Consider the following 18145-nt stretch of genomic DNA (forward strand, 5'->3'; position numbering starts at 1 on the left):
CTCTCCTACCTGACACCACAGCAACACAATAAGGAGGATTTGCCAGCAGCAGGATGGACAGATTTCAGTCATTTTCTCTCCCACCCCCTCCAATGCCTCATGGACCCTCTGTGCTGACATGAGTTTGTGGGCCCCCAGAAGACCTAGTGGGGCTTAAAATAGGTCTGTATAAAAATATAATACTGCTTTCTAAGGCAAGCACTGCTGCTGAAGGTGCAGCATTGCTGAGCCACTCCCTGGGATCTTTTTGAAGGAGGATAGAATGCTTCTTCCCACCCTTGTGCCCAAAATGTTTATGGATAGTTTCCATCTCTGTTTGCATGGAGAAATGGCAGAATTTCACTATTTTTCAGTTTCTTTACATTTTTATGGCAGTTCTTCATGGTAGTTTTCACTAACCATATCCCTTCTGTCCTCAGCAACAGGTTGGGAAGAAAATCTGCTTAAAGACAGGAAGATGCCATTGTCAAATCTACCATCAGGATGGTTAGGGTGGCGGAGGTGACTGAGCTTGGGACAAACTCCAGATAAATACCCTCTCCAAAGTCTTACTCCTTGAATTGATATTGTTCCTTTAAACTCAGAAATGTGTCATGTCTCTGTGCACTGCTCAACATTTTGGGGAGCTGAGGTGGCTGAGAGGGAACAGGAGAGCAAAGGAGAGACAACCAACTCCAAGGCAGCAGCCAGTCCCTGCTAACATCTGACCTCAGGCTTTAGCAGCAGATTTAGAGAGAGATTTTTCATTCTGTGATGTAGTGAGAGAGCACGCTCAGATTGCAACCCTGTAGCTAAGTGATTCTTAGTTTTTTCCAGGGGTATAATTATGAAAAATGGCTCTCATGTTCCCCATTAATATGCTATTAGCAGACAGGCAGGGCTTCCCAGCATGAGCCAGTTCTTGCTAACAAGGTCTGTGTGTATCACATTAGGGAATGTATCACTCACACAGCTTTCAGAGCACCATAAGTGATTTGCAATAGTTTCTGTAATGGTACAGAGCCAAATGTATCTACATCTCACAGAGAAGGCAGCAAGGTCTAGCTTTAAATTCAAGGTCCTTGATTAAAAGAAAAGAAAACCAACAAGCTGAAACTCCTGCTTCTGCACACTGAGTTGCCCCCCTGCTCAAACACCAGGCAGGTGCAGTGCTGAGAAGGACCATCATGTTCAGACGGGGCTGTGAAGTCAAATGTCTCACTCGCCCACTCAGTCACTCACATGAACAGTATAATAGCAGACCAAAAACCACCTTGCCAGGAATTATATAATCCTCCGTCTTCACATGCACTTCTGGGTTACTTTTCCCTTTTTAAGGTGGGCCTTACTCCAATGCAGAAAGAAACTGGTCTAGCACATAGGACAAGTCAGAGCAGTTGCTGTTGTTCACCTTGTTAGCAAGGTTTCAGCACAGGCATCCATAATATTCTTATAACCAAAGTGGTGGGATAGGGACTGTGCTCTGAGTGGGCCAGTCTGGTTGCATGCACATGTTTTCTTGTGCTTAACTCCCTTACATGCAGCCTGCTGTGGCTATGGGTGTTGTGTGAGCCCCAAGGCAGGACAGGGACTTGGCTCTCTGCTGTGAGCTGGTTGGCCAGGAAAGAGGCTTGGTATGTAAAGGACTCAGATGTTAGCTCTCAAGTTCCTTGTGATACAGCCAGCAGGCAACTGCTCCAAGTGGGCAGAAAACTCTCCAGGGTGTTTTTTTGCTTAAATGCATGAATTTTCTTTTAAATACAGCAGAGATTTTTGCCTGTGCCTCATTGCTCCCACCTCAATATTTGTCACTTTCCTATAGCAAACCTGGTTCCACAAGAAATCCCAGTCCAATGTAGAGGAACAGAAAGCTACACTGGTGATGCTAGGCACTGAGACATCTCTTTTCTCCTGTATAGCTTGTGAATGACACTATATCGCAACAAATTTGTATCCACATCTAAGCTTGCGCAATGAACCAATTAAGGATCTGTGATTTTTTTTGTTTCAAGTTTATAGCACAGTCCAGGTTTTAATCCAAACTTTTACAAATTGAGACAGCTGTCTCTGATGCTGTCAAAAGTGTACACAGTCAGCACATTTGAGAATCAATACACCTCATGAGGCTGAGTACCTTGGTTAATCAAATACTGCAGCCATCAGCTTTTGGTCAGCTTCCAGTTAGCTCCAGAGAATTTTCTGCATAGTTACAAGATTATAATTGTTAGGGAAAAAAAAAAGAAAGTGGGTATTTTAAACCCCATGATCCCTATGTTTTTTCATTGTTTGAACTTCACCTTTACTGCAGCTTGTGTTCCTTCCAGAATTGCTCATTAGGTCTAAATCTAGAGAAAACAAAACCCTGTCTGTCTCAGAGATCCTGGACAGCAGGGAATGCAAGGCTAGTTTAGGGCCATCTGTTACACTGCAAGAAAGGTTTCAGAAAGCAAATCCAGACAGTTGATTCATTATAAAATAGACATGAGTTATGAAGATAATCATGGAAACTAATCCTATGAAGACCTCTTAAGTCCTTGGCTGCTATTACCATTGTTTTTTAAGTCAGCACTGGGTACCCACATTACATGAATAATACTGTATTAGTCACAGATAAAAAACAGCAATGTCTGCAGAGATCAGGACCTTACCAATGGATAAATTTAATTAATCTAAAACAAATATATTTGGTCTTCTGGAGCATGTTTGGTGTGGGACACAATTTTGGACTCTCTGGAGAAAAATGGCCCCACGCAAGAGCTCGCTGTGTCTGAGGCCATGTGTTTCTCTGAAGAGGAGGACAAGCTGTGTGCAACTCTGCAGAGACTGGCCTATGGGACATGCTCTGGTCACAGAGCATAGTGTGAAGCAGAGGAACTTTGTTGGTAACAGAGGAAGGACTAATTCCCAACTGGACAAAGTTTTATTCAACCTTATTTTTGCAAAAGCACCTTACAGTAATCTATAGCCAAGCAGCAGTAAAGACCTTTAATCACTGTACTCTGTGCTGTGCTGAAATGAAATACAATCCTATTTAATAAAAATCTGTGGTCACTCAGGAACACTGGTTTCAGTCTGCTTGAGAGGCATGTGTGCCCTGTCCAAATGCCTCTCTCAGTGACAAATCCAGTATCAGGCTTTACTGAAAACAAAAAACCCACATGATCTGACTGTTAAACTCATCAACAGGGCTGGAGATCAGAAAGTGGGCAGCATGCATGTTCCTCAGCAGCAAATCTCCTGGTAGGGTTTGCATGTGAAGGGGACCTCAGCTGTTGGGGCAGAAGTCTCAGCAGTAATGTCAGCATTGCTGAACTTCCAGCATCCATGTCAGATTTCTTCAGATGTTCATTGCCAGGCTGATAAACTAATATCAGAAGAAAGATCCACTTTACAATAAATTATTTCAAACCCTTCTCCCTCCCCATCTCTTTCCCCAAAAGAAAGACAGATGTCCAAAAGTGGTGCCTTGCTCTGAATTGATCCCATGCAGAGAAAAGGACCTTGGCTCACTTGGCTTTTATGTCCTGTCATTAAGGAGAGACCTCAGCCAGCATTTTCTTCTATGTTTGGAGGGAAGTAGGCAGAGCTCTCCAAGCACTAAATGCTGATAACAGCAGTGATTTTGTTTGCATGCCAGCAGTCCACATGGGCTCCCACATTTCTTGTGCCTGGGCAATCATTATGCCTCATGCTAGGAAGCTTTGGGTTAGTGTAAAATGAGAGACAGCTCACATATGCAACAGGGAGATGAAGAGAGACAAGAAAATAAGAAGCCTATGCTGAGCGGTGTGAGAAGCAGTTGATGGACATGCAGAGGAGAGGCTGAAGTCCTGGGGGATTCAGAGAGAATTCTCACCTGCTCCTTCCCCTTTTCCCCACTGAAACCTAGCACCTGAGGAAGGACAAAAAAGCAGAGAATCTAGAAAGAGGCATGGGAGACTGTCAATACGCCACAGGGCAAGGACAGAAGGAAGTAGCATAGAATCATAGAATTTCAGAGTTGGAATGGACCTTACAGACCATCTAGTCCCAACCCCTGCATGAAGGAGATGTAATCAGTGCGTGGGCTGTAAAATCCCAGCCCTACTGAAACCTGTGGCAGATACCCTCTGCACTCTCACCGACATAGATGCCACCTGGAAGTGTCATACAGAAGTACTCCAGTTCTTACAAGAGGGAAAAGCCCTAGAGAAGCCCCATCATTTTGCTGGGTTTTGTGAATCTGTGCACATACCTCGCCTATATTCAGGTTAATGAACTCCTTGTTTTTCACAGTCAGTGCTTGGAATACTCCTGAAATGAAAAACAGGACACCAATGCTATAAATACACCTCATTCATATTCATACACGAGCTCTCCATCCCACAATGACAAGTGGCCGTGCCAAGGAGAGGGAAGGCCTGGCACAAAGACGATCGCTTAGGATTGCTTGGTGCTGGTAGCTGCTCAGACAAAGCCAAGTCCTTGCAAAAGGAAATGTCTTGCTGACTTAAGGCCTTTGTGCAAGTCTCACTTCAGGACTTGACTGGAAGAGGTGTCCTGGATGTGCTAAACAGTTGGATTTGGATGATACTCCAGAACAAAGCCAAGCAATTTGCATTTTTTTCATGTATCTTAATTACCTTTACTCTCTCAGTAGTTTAATACTTCTACAGTTACAGATTGAACCAGAAGAACAAAAAAACCAAAAAAATTAGTCAAGAAAGTTGATTTTGCTTGTTATAGAGTAAGTTGTGTTTTATTTGAATTTGGAAGCACACTTCAGCATTTATCCAGCCACGTTACCTATCTCTACTACTGCTCCTCTGGAATGAGAGCCACGCTGTGTGCAAATGAACTGAGACCTAGGGTGCCTCGACCTACAAGGAACTGTATCTATAGCCAAAAGTGGACCTGTTATGTAAAAGGTACAGGAGACACCTGATCAACTGCAGCCAATTGTCTCTTTGCTTGAGGTACAAGTTGTATTTGAACCTCAAACTTCTGTGATCCCAAATTAAGCTCCTGGGTGAGCCACAAGGGCTATAGCATGGACTTTACCAGCATTCTTCATATGCCTTCAATATTGCTGCAGAGTTTATGAAGCAGGTGCTACTCATATAGGGAAATATTCCATTAGCAGCAGAACATTTGCCACTTTGCAGGAGAAAAGCCATCCTAAAAGCAAATGCTTAATACAGCTCCTTTCTGTTAGCCATGTACACACTTGATCTCAGATATTGTGCAACATGCTCAGTGGCAGCCGAAAGTGGAACTCTTGTTTTTTTAAAGGGAAAGAAATTCCAGAGGAAGCAAATACTCACGACTTGCATTCTCTAGGCGAATTAAGCAGTTCAGAAAATCATCAAATTCAATCTGGAGCTGTTCATCAGAGTATCGGAGGACAATCAGCTGCAGCAGGTAGTTGTTGAGTTGGAATCCTTCCCAGAGACACACAGAGAAAAACTGAGCAACCCAGTAGGTCAGGAAGAATCTACAGATCTCTGTTAACTAATCTTGAGAACCAGTTAATAGGAGGATACTCCATGGCACACATCCATCCCAAAAGCAGTCTGACCACAAAGTTCTTTAAGCTTGCAATGAATAACAAACATTGAATAAGAAATTTTGCAGTCACTGCAGTTTCTAGTCCATGCACTTTGTGATGTATGAGAGACCATTCAGTTTTCTTGAAATTTGAGGGGATTTCTGCAAAACTAGTTGCTTTAATAAAAATAGCTTGTGATGAAATACAAGTGCACTGACTTCTCTTCATCACAAATAGCTTACTCACTATTCCTTCAACCCCTGAATGTAAATGGGTTCTGAAGTGATTTATTTCAGGGTTTAATCCTGTGCAACCCTTCTGAGTTTAACAGAGCTTGATAAAATGTAAAGATTGCTCTGATTGACTACCCTGCAGGACTGGGGCAAAATTAGCCCATTCAATGTGCCCAGGTCCTCTCTGGGGTTTAGAATTCACCTCTGTTCAGGAGCACCTGGCCTGTGTAATTGATTGCTGTGCTCTTCACCCACAGCTCATTTGCCCAACAGGTTTACCAGATAAAATGCAGTGCTTGTATTACCTGCAGCTTTAAGAGCACCACGAAGCTCGTAAGAGGACATGGAGCCAGATTTATCATAGTCAAATTGAAGAAAGATACTCTGTTATGAAAGGAGCACAAGGAAACCTCAGTATTTGCGTATGAAAGGGAACATATACATGGCATAGAAAGGCAAGGTGTTTATCTCTAACTGCATAGTATAAACATTTCAGAAAGCTGACAAGACTTTGGTCTTTCCAGTTGGATTTTATAACTGAGGGGCAAATCTGGGTCCCAGGTATCTTTTTCATATGAATAGGTTGTTGTGAAACTGAAACAACTGCCAAATCCAAGCATTAAAAAATAATGAGTTTCTCTTTGTTAAAAATTCCATGATTTTTTAAAATGTGATTTTATCTGAGAAGGATGTATTGTCCTTTGTCTTTTAATTCTTAGCTGGTATTTTCTCTTAATTTCCTTTTATATTTTTCTCCATAATTCTGAACACTGGTGACAAACTGTTTAGCATGAAGTTAAGATTGTCATTTACTCATTTTCTTCTAAGTATAAAAGATCTGAACAGCCACATTCATGGTACAACCAAGAGAACTGGTCAAACAGTTTGAATTTTGACCTAAATATTAATCAATTTTTAAGATGGAGTTAAATTCCATCCTTTTAATGAAATGACAAATACTACTCTCCCTTGGAATATGACTTATTTAGAGCTGTCATCACATTTAGCTAAAACTTTACCAGCAAATATACATGCAAATCTTCCTACAGGATGCAAGCATTTCTCAAGATTCCTTGTTAAAAAACAGTATGTCCTTTGTTAAAACAGATATTGCATTAGTACCCAGAAAAAGTGTCTGTCATTTCTGATGTGCTGGCCAAGAAGCAAAGTACGTTTTGAACGTTTGGATTCGGAAAAACCTGTGAGTGGCCACAAGGAAACAATTATGATTTGAATATTGGGCCTGTGGCCTGATCCTGCAAGCCTGTTTACTCTTACTGTCATATACAGTGGCAGGGAAATGTGTTTAAAATTAGAATCAACACTTTCCCAGACTTCAGCACAGCTGACTCTTGAGAGATCAGTAATGAAAATGCAGTGACTTAGGAAATGATTGTTTCCTACTAGTCATGAATCATCCATTTCTTCTGTACAACAGCAGTAATGGAAGCTCCTTAGGTTTCATTTAGATTGGCTTGCTTATTAGTGTCCATTGCATTCTTTATCCCAAACATAGTTGATTTGCTTACAAGAATCTCTGTTATTTCCAGAAAACCGTTATGGTTTAGCATCACGGAAAGCTAAGAATGTCTGTGACTCTCCAAAACAAGCCCCCATGCTCTTAAAACGTTTGTTTTGTGTTAAAATTCATGGTGTGTAAACACTCCTGTCTCCATTTTTGTCTGCACATACATAATAAACTATGCAGGAAGCAGCTAATGAAATGGAGAAATAAATACAATGAATAATGTCACCTACTATCCATTTCTTCATTTTTTCCCAGAAAACTTTGAACTCATTGAATTCCAGTTTCCCGTTGCCACTGGTCTAGTAATCTGAACTAAGGAAAAGGACTTGTTGTATGAAGGTCCAACTTCTGTCTCAACTTGTTGTCCCTTTGAGCAGAAAATGTTGAATTGCCTGGAAAGCCTATGGTGCTGCTGAAACTGATACTGGGATTTCTTGTGAGGTATAGCTCGAGCAGTTACAGTCATGGCTGTGTCTGTGATACTTGAGGAACATTATGTGATATAAAAACACAGCTGAGCAATTCAGGCTCCACGGCAGAAAGAAAGACAGATTGTTCTAAGGCAGGAACAGCTCTGGATGGAAATGGGATATAAATGGTTCAGAGAATTAAATTATCTGATTAAAACAAATTACTACTGTACTAGAAGGAGTTAGTCAACCAATGTGCTATTCAGTATTTTTATCTAGAGACCACGTTCTGTTGCAATGGCTAAACCAAAAATTAATGGGAGTGGTGGGGTGAAGCTGGCAAAATCTGGACCTTCTAGAATGAAATAAATGTCTGTATAGCAGTTCTGAGAGGCAGTGATTGGATCGGCCTGGCCTTCCCTCTGCCCAAAGTGTCAGGGACTCGATACTTCACTGAGTTACTCATGTCCCCCAAGTAAAGTTCACTTGCAGGATGGGGCACATGCTCTGAAATGCTAAGTAAGGAACATTCCCATTCCCCTTCCCTTTTCCGTCTTGCCAGGACAAAGCCCTTGCTCAGATGGACACAAATTCACAAAGGTCATGAAATTCACAAAGGTGGAGCTGCACAAAACCATACCAAGTGTGGTCTAGTTAATGCCTGCTGTTATTTATGCACCTACACCAGTGATATTATTGAGGGCACTCACAGATCCCAAGGACATTATCACTTCTGCAAAGAGTCTATCTTTTCACCCAGCTAAGTTCTTCTTCCTAGGGTCATGTAGAACTCTGCCCCTGCTCCTTGCCACCATAGTGACTGTTGCCAGGGAATTTGGGAGCATGTGACACAGAGGAGAGACTCTGCCAGCATTGACTTGGGTTTGCATTTGTTTTGCTCCTCCATTGTGCTCCAAATAGCATGCCTAGAGTGGGATGACTGTGTCTGAGTTCCTTGTGCTTCCAAAGCAGAGGAAGACATGTCTCCCCATTTATTCAAAACTATGCAGAGATTTGCTTAGAAGCATTGCAAATCATGGAAACTATTTAGTTATATCCTAAATAGTAAACCTAGGACTGCTGCCATGCTCCTGGGTCAAGAGCAGACCCTGGCTCTGTGCCAATACCATGTAAGGATGAGATGTGAACATGGACCAGCTCCTTACTGAGGACTGGTTTTTAAGGGAGGAAATTTAGGACTGGTCCTCTGTTTCTCTTTGCATGTGCAGAATGACTGGTCTGCACTGAATTTTAAGATTATGGGCATAAATTTAACAGAATAAGGGCTTGACTGTTTTGATTTTCTGTTAGAAGTCATTGAAAGGATGTTACCTCTGTCATGGACTGGAACAACAAAAGCAAAAGATAGGAACTTAGGAAAGTCTCAGCTGAACAAGCAAGGCATAAACTAAGTGTTAGATACTTGCCTTGTTAGGACTGTGTCTGTTTTGCCTCATGTGTAACAAAATAGTTTATTGGAAAAGCATGCTGCAAAAACAGCTCTACCTGAGGAGGAGCCATACTAAGCAAACTCAACAGGCACCAGAACATTGCAAAGGATGAATCTGGTGGGGAAGTACCAGGGCTGTGATTCATCTCATCTAATTTCTGAGCATTTAGCATCCTTCAGATAGGTACATCCAGAACAATTAATTACACAATCTTTTTCGCTGTCTACAAAGGAAGTCTAGAAAGCTAGCTTAGATGTAGACGCCTACACCACAAATGCCTAAATTTGGACAGACAACTCTCACCCACATGTTTCCTGGAGTCCCAGGATCTAGCTGAAAGACCAGATTTTCCAGTTTTCAGACTGGTTGTCAAAAAAACCAACAGCTTTGATATCAGCAATTTTCAACACTCTGCTAATCTTTAATTTCTGACCCATTACTTGCATGCACAACTCTGTCTGGTGAATTTAAGTCTCCAGACAACAGACTTTTCTTGTGTTATGCCTTCTAGGCCTTTTTCAAATAAACCACAGTTTGAAAAATGCACTGATCTATATGGAAGTAACTTGAGATTTACTTTTAAAGGTGCTCAGCAATAAAGCATCTGCCTGTTTTCTACTGTCTGCAATTGAAAACAGTTTGTCTTGAAACTCCTAATCCTACATTTCTAAACAACCCCCCTGGATATAACTTTCACATATTTTTTTTCCCTTTGGGTAGTGTTCTGCCATGACATTATCAAATCCACCTCTGATATCCAGGACAGGTAATGCTATGGACAATAATATTCAGTATTTATTTAGCCTCACAAGCACTTATTTGAAAGGATACATCCATAAGAGAAATGATATTTCGGCATGAAATGAGACTTAAGTTCTTGAATTTGATGTTCCTTGCTGAAAAAGAACAATAATAGGAATGAAGTCATGGGACAAATCTATCTTTAATAAACTGAAAGTTGAAAATAGGATCCATGAGCAGAGACTCTTAGTCCTCATTGTGGGAGGACCTGTGCACTGGAAAATGAAGATAGCTTTCACTACAGAGAAGTTACAGTTCAGACAGAAGATGTATTTACTGAAGACATGAAAGGAAATACTGTCCTTTTTTTTGCAAATCAGGAGATAAGGTTCAGAGAGTGATGGGTTTCCTGTTGTACAAAGGGCCTGTAGCATTGTCATGAACTATGTCCAGGTCTTGAAAGTCCCAGCCCAGTGCCTGTCCCTCTGCAGCAAAGCAGTAGTGCAACAGAGAGCTGGGCTCACTGAGCTCACAATGGATCACGCTGGTGGCAGGGCAAGCTTGTGGTTAGATCATGGACCAGATGTTTTCCTGCCTCTGCCCTGGCTAGCTGGGGGACACTAGGCAGGGGTCTTAACACAGCCCTCATTTTTCTGTCTGTTAATGAATTTAATGGCAGCCCTTAAGTTAAAATTTATCAGGACTTACTTCTTTTTAATACAGCATTCAGAACAAATTCAAGTTCTTCTGCAGATATCTCCCTGTCCTAAAGTGAAAAAGAAAATAATGAAAAGTGCAGCATCTGTTACTTGTATGCTTCTGTAATCAGACGTACCAAAAATCTCAGAAAACATAAACATCAGGGACTTCTTCACCTAGACATAAGGCATGGTGACATCTGGTGCCCAAACAACACACTACAACTAAACATACTCCCCAAAATAGTCGTTTTTGTTTCACCTGGCCCTGGGTGGGAGCAGAAGTAGTTCTCCTCTTTCTACATCTTGCTCTGACTCACAAGGGTTTTGCACTCACCTTTCCTGAAATCTGCTCAAACAGTGCCCGGAACTGCTTTTCTTCTTCAGTTTCTTCTGCCCTTGGTGTTGGGTGCAGAGGCTGTAACACCAACCACACAAATCATTATAAAAATTGCAAAACATGACATTTCTCCTGCACATATCCCCTCTGTGCATCAGGGGACCATAATACATCTTAAAACAAGGGTGCACGTGCTCCTGAACATTGCTAGATCTGAGGCCTCCCAACCATCTAGCTGCCTGAGGGGAGTCTTAACCCCTCATTTCCTTTGCCTGGGCAAGTGTGTAGTGTGACATTGCCTTGGCCATGTCAAAACCAAGAGCACCCATCCTGAAAATACCTCTCCTCTCATCCCACCCCTGCACTATTCTGTTTTCCTGGTCCTCCAACAACCATAGCTCTGCTGAGCTCTCTCCAGCATCATCATCCTGGGAATTCTTGCCCTTCTTGAGATGGCTGCAACTCAGCATATTACCCAGCATCATCCTGAACCTAGAAACATTTTCAACTGGCTGCCAGCTGGGTGTCTCTGTGCGTAGAGTCCAGGCTTCAGTCCACACCAATGAGCACAGAGATGCAGTACTGTACAGCCACTGCTGTATTTGGGGTGACCATGTGGATAGAGAGGAGTTCATGGGGAAAAAACCAAAAAACATGGGGAAAAAGAAGGAAAAAACGCAGCACAGGAGGCAAAGAATCAGGCTTCATTTTCTCTACCCACAGAAGATACAACATGGGTGCTATTTAGTGAGCTCTAGAATGGCCCTGGTGACACTGCTTGGACACTCACACTTTTTTGACTCACTTCTGCTCAAGTTTGGATGCAGTCCCCTAATGACACTGGGACATGTGAACAGATTTATTTTGCTACTGAACATGGCCCTGACATCCCAGAAATGAAGATGCACTTGTTAGCTGGTCCCTGGAGGACAGTTTTACTACAGAGGGACAAATGACATCTTGGCTTAGCTTGTTTCCATGGAAAGGCACACCACAACTAATGGCTTATTTGCAGGGATACACTTAGACAGGAGCTGACTCAGACTCAGCTGCAATTAGTGCTCAGCAGGCAGACCAAGCCATTCAGAAAGAAAAAGAATTTGATCATTTCAGTAGGCATGTGCATGTGTAAGCATTCCCTCTCCAGTCCTGCAGATACTGTGAAGTAAAATAAAGGTATTTGTATAAAAAATGAATATCAGCCTGTGGACATTGTCTTGTTTCTTATTTTTTTTTAATAAATAGAATTTTAAAAGATGTGAACGGCCGTGTGCATCCCTGGTGCTAATTGGTGTGCTTTCACTGCACACGTGGCTGACACTGACTGCCTTGAAGTGTATTTCCAAAGCCTAACAATTATGATTTTGAATGTTGTAGCTCTTTTACCATATTCAGCAGAACTGACTGTTTCAGTGACATACACAAAGCTGGCAATTGTGCAACATTCCTGCAAAATGAACATGTTTTAGCCAAAGACAGCAAAAGCAATGTGTGCTGGATTCTGCTGAGCTATTCACTTGTTATTTTAACTCTGTAGACTTACCTCAGGGAGATCAATGGCAACGTTTTCATCTAGATCCCTGGAGAAAACAAAACCTTGTTCAGTATCTGAAGATCTTCAACATCTGCTTGAGGTGGAAGCCTGCTTATTACATTTTCCAGCAGTGAATGATAAAATGGCTCTTTTACTGAACAGGTTCAGTTTAGACAAAATTCATGAGACAATCATACTTTTGCACTGTTTAAATTTTGGTATAAGCCCTTAAAACAGATTCTAAGCAGGACCCAGGGAAGGCACAACTGTGTGTGTTTACTGCTAAAGAATTCATCTCATTCTTTAGTCATTGCGAACACACTTTTTCCTCAACACCCCTTTTTAAAATAAAATTGTCCTTTGGACAAACTTTTGGAGGAAACAAACACTGCTGTATTCAGAGTCCTGAACAGCATCAGGCAGCTAGCAACTCTTCCCTGTCAAGCTCCCAGCAGATTCACCATGGCATGCCCCATTTTCCCCACCTCCTAAACTCTTCTCAAAAAAAAGGTCAGGATTAGCAAAAATGGGCAAATACAAAAATACCCCAAACCATCAGGAGCTGGCCATGCCAGGTCTCTGCTGTAGGGCTGGGTGCCCAGCAGCCAGACTCTCCCTAGCAGCCGATGACTCCATCCATGCACAGAGGAGCACCAGAGGGCCTGGGGCATACTGCTGACTTACTCCGTGATGGCCTTCTTCTCAGAGAAAATCCTCAGGCAGAAATCTGCTTCCTGGTGCGGCTCAAACGTGGTTGGAATAAGAATGTAATCACCTGGTGGCAGCTTGAATCTATTAGATACTTCCCTTAAGTTAATGTAGGTTTTGCTCCTGGCCTTGGAGGGGTGGTACCTGAAGAAATCTTTGCCCAAATGTCCATCTCTGCCAGGGCTCTAGGAGGGGAAAAAAAGGCAGTGCTGCACAGTCTGGAGTGTGCTGGAGCCCATACCTGACCCTTTCCTAATCACAGAGCCAAACTCTGCCTGGCACAAGCCTCACCCCAGATGTGATTCTGAGTCTCATGCCCTCACCCAGGTGTTCACAGGAACCTAGCTCCCACCTTAAGGCAAGGACTCATTACCAGTGTCCTTTCCCACCCCAAAGACAGTCTCAGAGGACTCTAAGACATTGTTTTCCTACTTAAACATTCCCTGCCATTAATTATCACCGTCCCAGGCACGGTGTCACACAGAAGTGACAACAGATTTACCAATCTCAACCTCAATTGGAGACATGCATCCCCATGTGTGATGTGCCCCAAGATGCTCAGAAGCAGCAACATCCCCTCCCCATGAGCCAGACAGGGAGTGAGAGAATCATGGGGCCGAGGAGTCTATCCTGGGAACCCATGACCCCATAGGGACTCCTAAATCCTCTGAGGATGAGGCCTCCATCTCAACCACATAAAAATTCTCCATGAGGCTTGATGTAACTGAGAAGATAATTTTAAGAGCAAGGGCCCTAAAAATACAGGATGACTGGCATGGGTACAAACCCAGAGAAAGATGCTAATACTGCTAGTGCAGCCACTGCACTGTAAAAGCAATAGAGTACCTCATAAATAGAGTAGCCGATGGTTAGCATTTCAGCACCAAGTTTCTTGAGTTTGCGGCGATCCTTTTGCATCAGAGCAGCTATGAATGTGCAGTCATCTTGTCCATCGTCTTTCTCTGTCAAATGTAGCTTGATTTGTGGATTTGTCCAGAAAGTCTCTGCCAATGTAAAGAACACCAGAGAGTTTCTTGCCTCAGAATACTAAACCACCACAATGACTAAAAATAATAATAAAAAATAAATTAAGCTGAGGTTTTGCTCAAATTTAGTTTTTCCATTAGCTGTCATGCTTCATTCCACTAAGCTCTGCAGAAAATGAGCCAAATCCCAAAGTCCTTCATGGAAGTAGGTGTAGAAAAGGTATTAGGCCTTATACTTTTTAAAGTCTCCATGGTTTAAATAAAGATGTCAGGTGGGATTTTGTTAAAAGTACATAGCTACAATGATCCCATAGTGCTGGTGCCTGTCTGAAGTAAGAGTTCAGATGATACTGCTTCAGAACCACATAAACATGTTGGCTGAGCTGGACTTTTGTCTCATTTTACACTTATTGCTGCAGTTTAACTGACTTACTTGGACCTAGTCCTGCTCATGCAAATGTCAATGAGAGGTAAATCAGACCCAAGGAACATGACAGCAAAGAAAGTAACCCTTCTACTGAAAACTCTCAAGTGGGATCATGTTAATGTTTATCTCTTTGCTCATTGCCTGTTCATTTGAATCAGACAATCACATGAGGTGGAAGAGGTAGTGAGGCATTTTGAGTTTTCTCATTGCTGGTTCGTTCATTCGAATCAGCCAGTCGTAAAGTCCATGGTTTGAGTATCCTCATTACTGGTTTGTTCATTTGAATCAGCTATTCACATGATGCAGAATAGGAGGTTTGAGTTTCCTCATTACTGGTTCTTTCATTCGCATCAGCCAATCACACTAGGCAAATGGTCTTATCTTTAAAATGCAGTTCTTTCAAAGCCTGTGGTTTGAGTTTTCTTTGGCTGGTTCCTGCTAGCTGAGACTCAGTTGACCTGCCCTACACCCACAGTTCTGGCTATGGTGCAACTGGAGAGTTAGCTGACGGTGGGTTAAGACTTCAGTGCCTGCTTCTCATTTTCAAACTATTATCTACTTACCTAGAAAATTTCTACATCCTCCTGCGGTGGATCCCCGGACCCAGCTCCCCTGGTGGATGGTCACTTCCCACTTGTGGCCAGCGTTGTCTTCCAGGGCATCTGGAGTGAGGTTGCAGATCTCAACTTTGTCGAAATGCACTTTGAAGTCTTCAAATTTCATCCTGAGCAAAAGACACGGGAAGGAACAGGCAGTCATACATTTCAGTGAAGGATGCTCAGCAGAAGTACCCAGGATGCCCCAGAGACCCAGGGCCAAATCACCAGCTTGTTTAGAGTAGTTTTGGTGACCATGGGTATACCAATGTACACCGGGAGAGAAACTAGCTTTCACTCCACTGTGGTGTAAAGTACATATATCCCTTCTGTCTGCATCTCAATCTGACATATCTTACACCTTTCTTTTTGCACTTTAAATGTCGATTTTGTTCAGTTACAACTGAGTATAAGGTGAAATGGAAGTGATACTGGCACAAAACCTACAGTGGAGTTATTTCACCAACTTCTTTCTTACTGCTTGTTTTGGCCACTTGCACCCTGGTTTCTGACTAGAGTCACGCACTTGAAAAACTGTGGCTTACCAGAACTCTCCATCATCCTGTGCTGCCTGAGACAGGCGTCTCTGCTCTGATGGGCTGACTGAACGCCACTCTGGAGAGCTGCAAAGAAACAAAACCAAGCTTTACTATAGGTATATGGCAATTGATTTTCCCTGGCTGGACATAGCAGTAAGCTGTTCTTCTTCTGGATGATAGCATTTGTGCAGCTTACCCAAATACAGATGCATTTAAGAGGTTTCCCACTTCTATTCAGAGAGACTCGACTAATGTAGCTAGAAGCAGGGCCAGGTTAAAGATCTCAAAGCTTCTCCAGAATGGTCTTAACATGAGCTATTATTGCCTGCACTCAAATTTGTGACTGCTGTCAGGTGTTTGGGTGGATATAACAGGGCTATTGGTAAAGATCAAGATTTTGGTAAGTCACACCCTTGCTTAAATCTGTTTTCCATTTGTAGCATCATCTTCCCTCTTACACTTGTCACTAATTTAGGGCCAGATGTTTATTCAAAATTAAGTCAATGGGAACTGAATAGGGTCCTTCCTCTGTACAGAGAGATTTGCTGGAGTAACTAGGGTCCTAGGTAATGTCTTTGTTTTCTTTTCATTCTCTCCTACAACTCCAGCTGTGGTAGATCAAAACCAAACAAAAACCTCATCAAGATTTTTGGAAAAAAAACAGAAGTGCCCTACTGTATTTCCATTCTGACATCATAAACAGGCATCTTGTGTTGAGGGTTTTAATTCCAGCAGCCACTGCAAGATGTTAATACAGATTCCTGTATTGACCTGCAAGCCCCTCTGCATCTTGAGTTGCAGAAAACCTTCCAAGCACAGAATAAGAGCTCTACTTTGCAGAGACAGCCTTTTCAATAAACAGCATGATTTGCCAGATGGCTGTCCTGATCAGAACTTCTCCGTCTTTTTCAGATTTAAGTGCTCATTGTATATGCCAATTATCCATATTTGTCTTCAAGATAGTAAAGGATCAGAGCTGATGTGGACGTATTTCATGTGTTTCTGAGTCATACAAAGGACAGGGACATTCAAAGTAGACCTGCAGATGACTACATGACAGCAATATTAAAGGGCCAACAGGTTATGACTCCTCTCCTCCATATATCTGTGAATTTAAAAAAAACTCAGTAGAAGAAAGTGAAACAAAAATGAAGTTACAATATGTGCTATATATTGAAAAGTGTACATTGGGGAGGGATTTAGTGATGTTTTACTATATTTTTTTCCTTTTTATTGCTTGCATTTTGTTCACCTTTGGAAGTAAAACCAGACTGGTTTTCAGACCAATTCTATTGTGGTTTTGAGTCCTTTCACAACTTTGCTGGGTACCACATGGAAAGGGTCTCATTTAATGGTCATATATTATTCCTGATGTGTTTAGAAACCCCGAGACTCACAAGCTATTTACAGGGGGTAATACAATATCAGTTTCAGCTTGTATGCAGTAGTACAAAGTATGGGTGTTGTGTTACAAACTCATTATTCGATTTTCTGTGGAATAGCTGGGGCTGCAGAAAGCTAGCTGTGGAGCAGGAGCAGGGATTTGGCCTTCGTGAGGCCTCTGTGTATGGGACAGCGCACGCACTTGTCACTCCACGGGCCATTCCACTCGACCTGTCCCCAAGGGTTCCTTATCCTTATGAGCTGCACTTGCTGGCCCCGATATCTCACCTGCAAAAGAAGGAAACAGAAAAAATATCATATATTTGTTCTTGTGAGACCCCACCTGGAATACTGCATGCAGTTTTGGTGCTCTCAACATAAGAAGGACATGGAACTGTTGGAGAAAGTCCAGAGGAGGCCACAAAGTTGATAAGAGGATTGGAGCATCTCCCATATGAAGACAGGCTGAGGAAGCTGGGGCTGTTCACCCTGGAAAGAAGGTTGCTTGGAGGCTTCATAGTGAGCTTCCAGGATCTGAAGGGGCTACAGGGGAGACAGAGAGGGACTCTCTGTTATGAACTACAGCGACAGGGTCATAGAATTATAGGATCATAGAATTTTAGGGTTGGAATAGACCGTATAGATCATCTAGTCCCAACCCCCCTGCCATGGGCAGGGACACCTCCTTGCTAGATCAGGTTGCTCAAGGCCTCATCCAGCCTGGCCTTGAATACCGCCAAGGTTGGGGCAGCCAGCACGTCCCTGGGCAACCTGTTACAGTGTCTCACCACCCTTATAGTAAAAAACATTTTTGTCACGTCTAACCTAGACTTTCTCTCCTTCAGTTTGAATCCATTACCCCTTGTCCTATGATTGCAGTTCCTGACAAAGAGTCCCTCTCTGGCTCCCTTGTAGGCCCCTTCAGATGCTGAAAACTTGCTATGAGGTCTTCACACAATCTTCTCTTCTCCAGGCTGAACAGCTCCAACTCCCTCAGCCTGTCCTCATAGAGGAGATGCTCCAGTCCTCTTACCAACTTCGTGGCCTCCTCTGGACTTGTTTCAA

The 18145-nt window shown here is 42.6% G+C and overlaps 1 protein-coding gene across 1 annotated transcript in view; it reads right to left on the reverse strand.

Annotated features, from left to right (window-relative positions):
• Nucleotides 1-3316: 3316 nt before the first annotated feature.
• CAPN9 (calpain 9) overlaps nucleotides 3317-18145 on the reverse strand; it is a 15282-nt gene continuing 453 nt past the window's right edge. The window contains exons 2-15 of the mRNA XM_009077285.1: nucleotides 17283-17368; nucleotides 15704-15781; nucleotides 15126-15286; nucleotides 13996-14153; nucleotides 13126-13334; nucleotides 12451-12487; nucleotides 10905-10985; nucleotides 10578-10635; nucleotides 9960-10024; nucleotides 7498-7566; nucleotides 6045-6123; nucleotides 5283-5399; nucleotides 4214-4272; nucleotides 3317-3343 (exon numbers count right to left, since the gene is read on the reverse strand). Coding sequence (XP_009075533.1) covers nucleotides 3317-3343; nucleotides 4214-4272; nucleotides 5283-5399; nucleotides 6045-6123; nucleotides 7498-7566; nucleotides 9960-10024; nucleotides 10578-10635; nucleotides 10905-10985; nucleotides 12451-12487; nucleotides 13126-13334; nucleotides 13996-14153; nucleotides 15126-15286; nucleotides 15704-15781; nucleotides 17283-17368 — 1284 coding nt within the window. The remainder of the gene's footprint in view (nucleotides 3344-4213; nucleotides 4273-5282; nucleotides 5400-6044; nucleotides 6124-7497; nucleotides 7567-9959; nucleotides 10025-10577; nucleotides 10636-10904; nucleotides 10986-12450; nucleotides 12488-13125; nucleotides 13335-13995; nucleotides 14154-15125; nucleotides 15287-15703; nucleotides 15782-17282; nucleotides 17369-18145) is intronic.

This window comes from Acanthisitta chloris, unplaced genomic scaffold (genome assembly GCF_000695815.1).
Source record: "Acanthisitta chloris isolate BGI_N310 unplaced genomic scaffold, ASM69581v1 scaffold45456, whole genome shotgun sequence".
In the NCBI taxonomy this organism is placed as follows: domain Eukaryota; kingdom Metazoa; phylum Chordata; class Aves; order Passeriformes; family Acanthisittidae; genus Acanthisitta; species Acanthisitta chloris.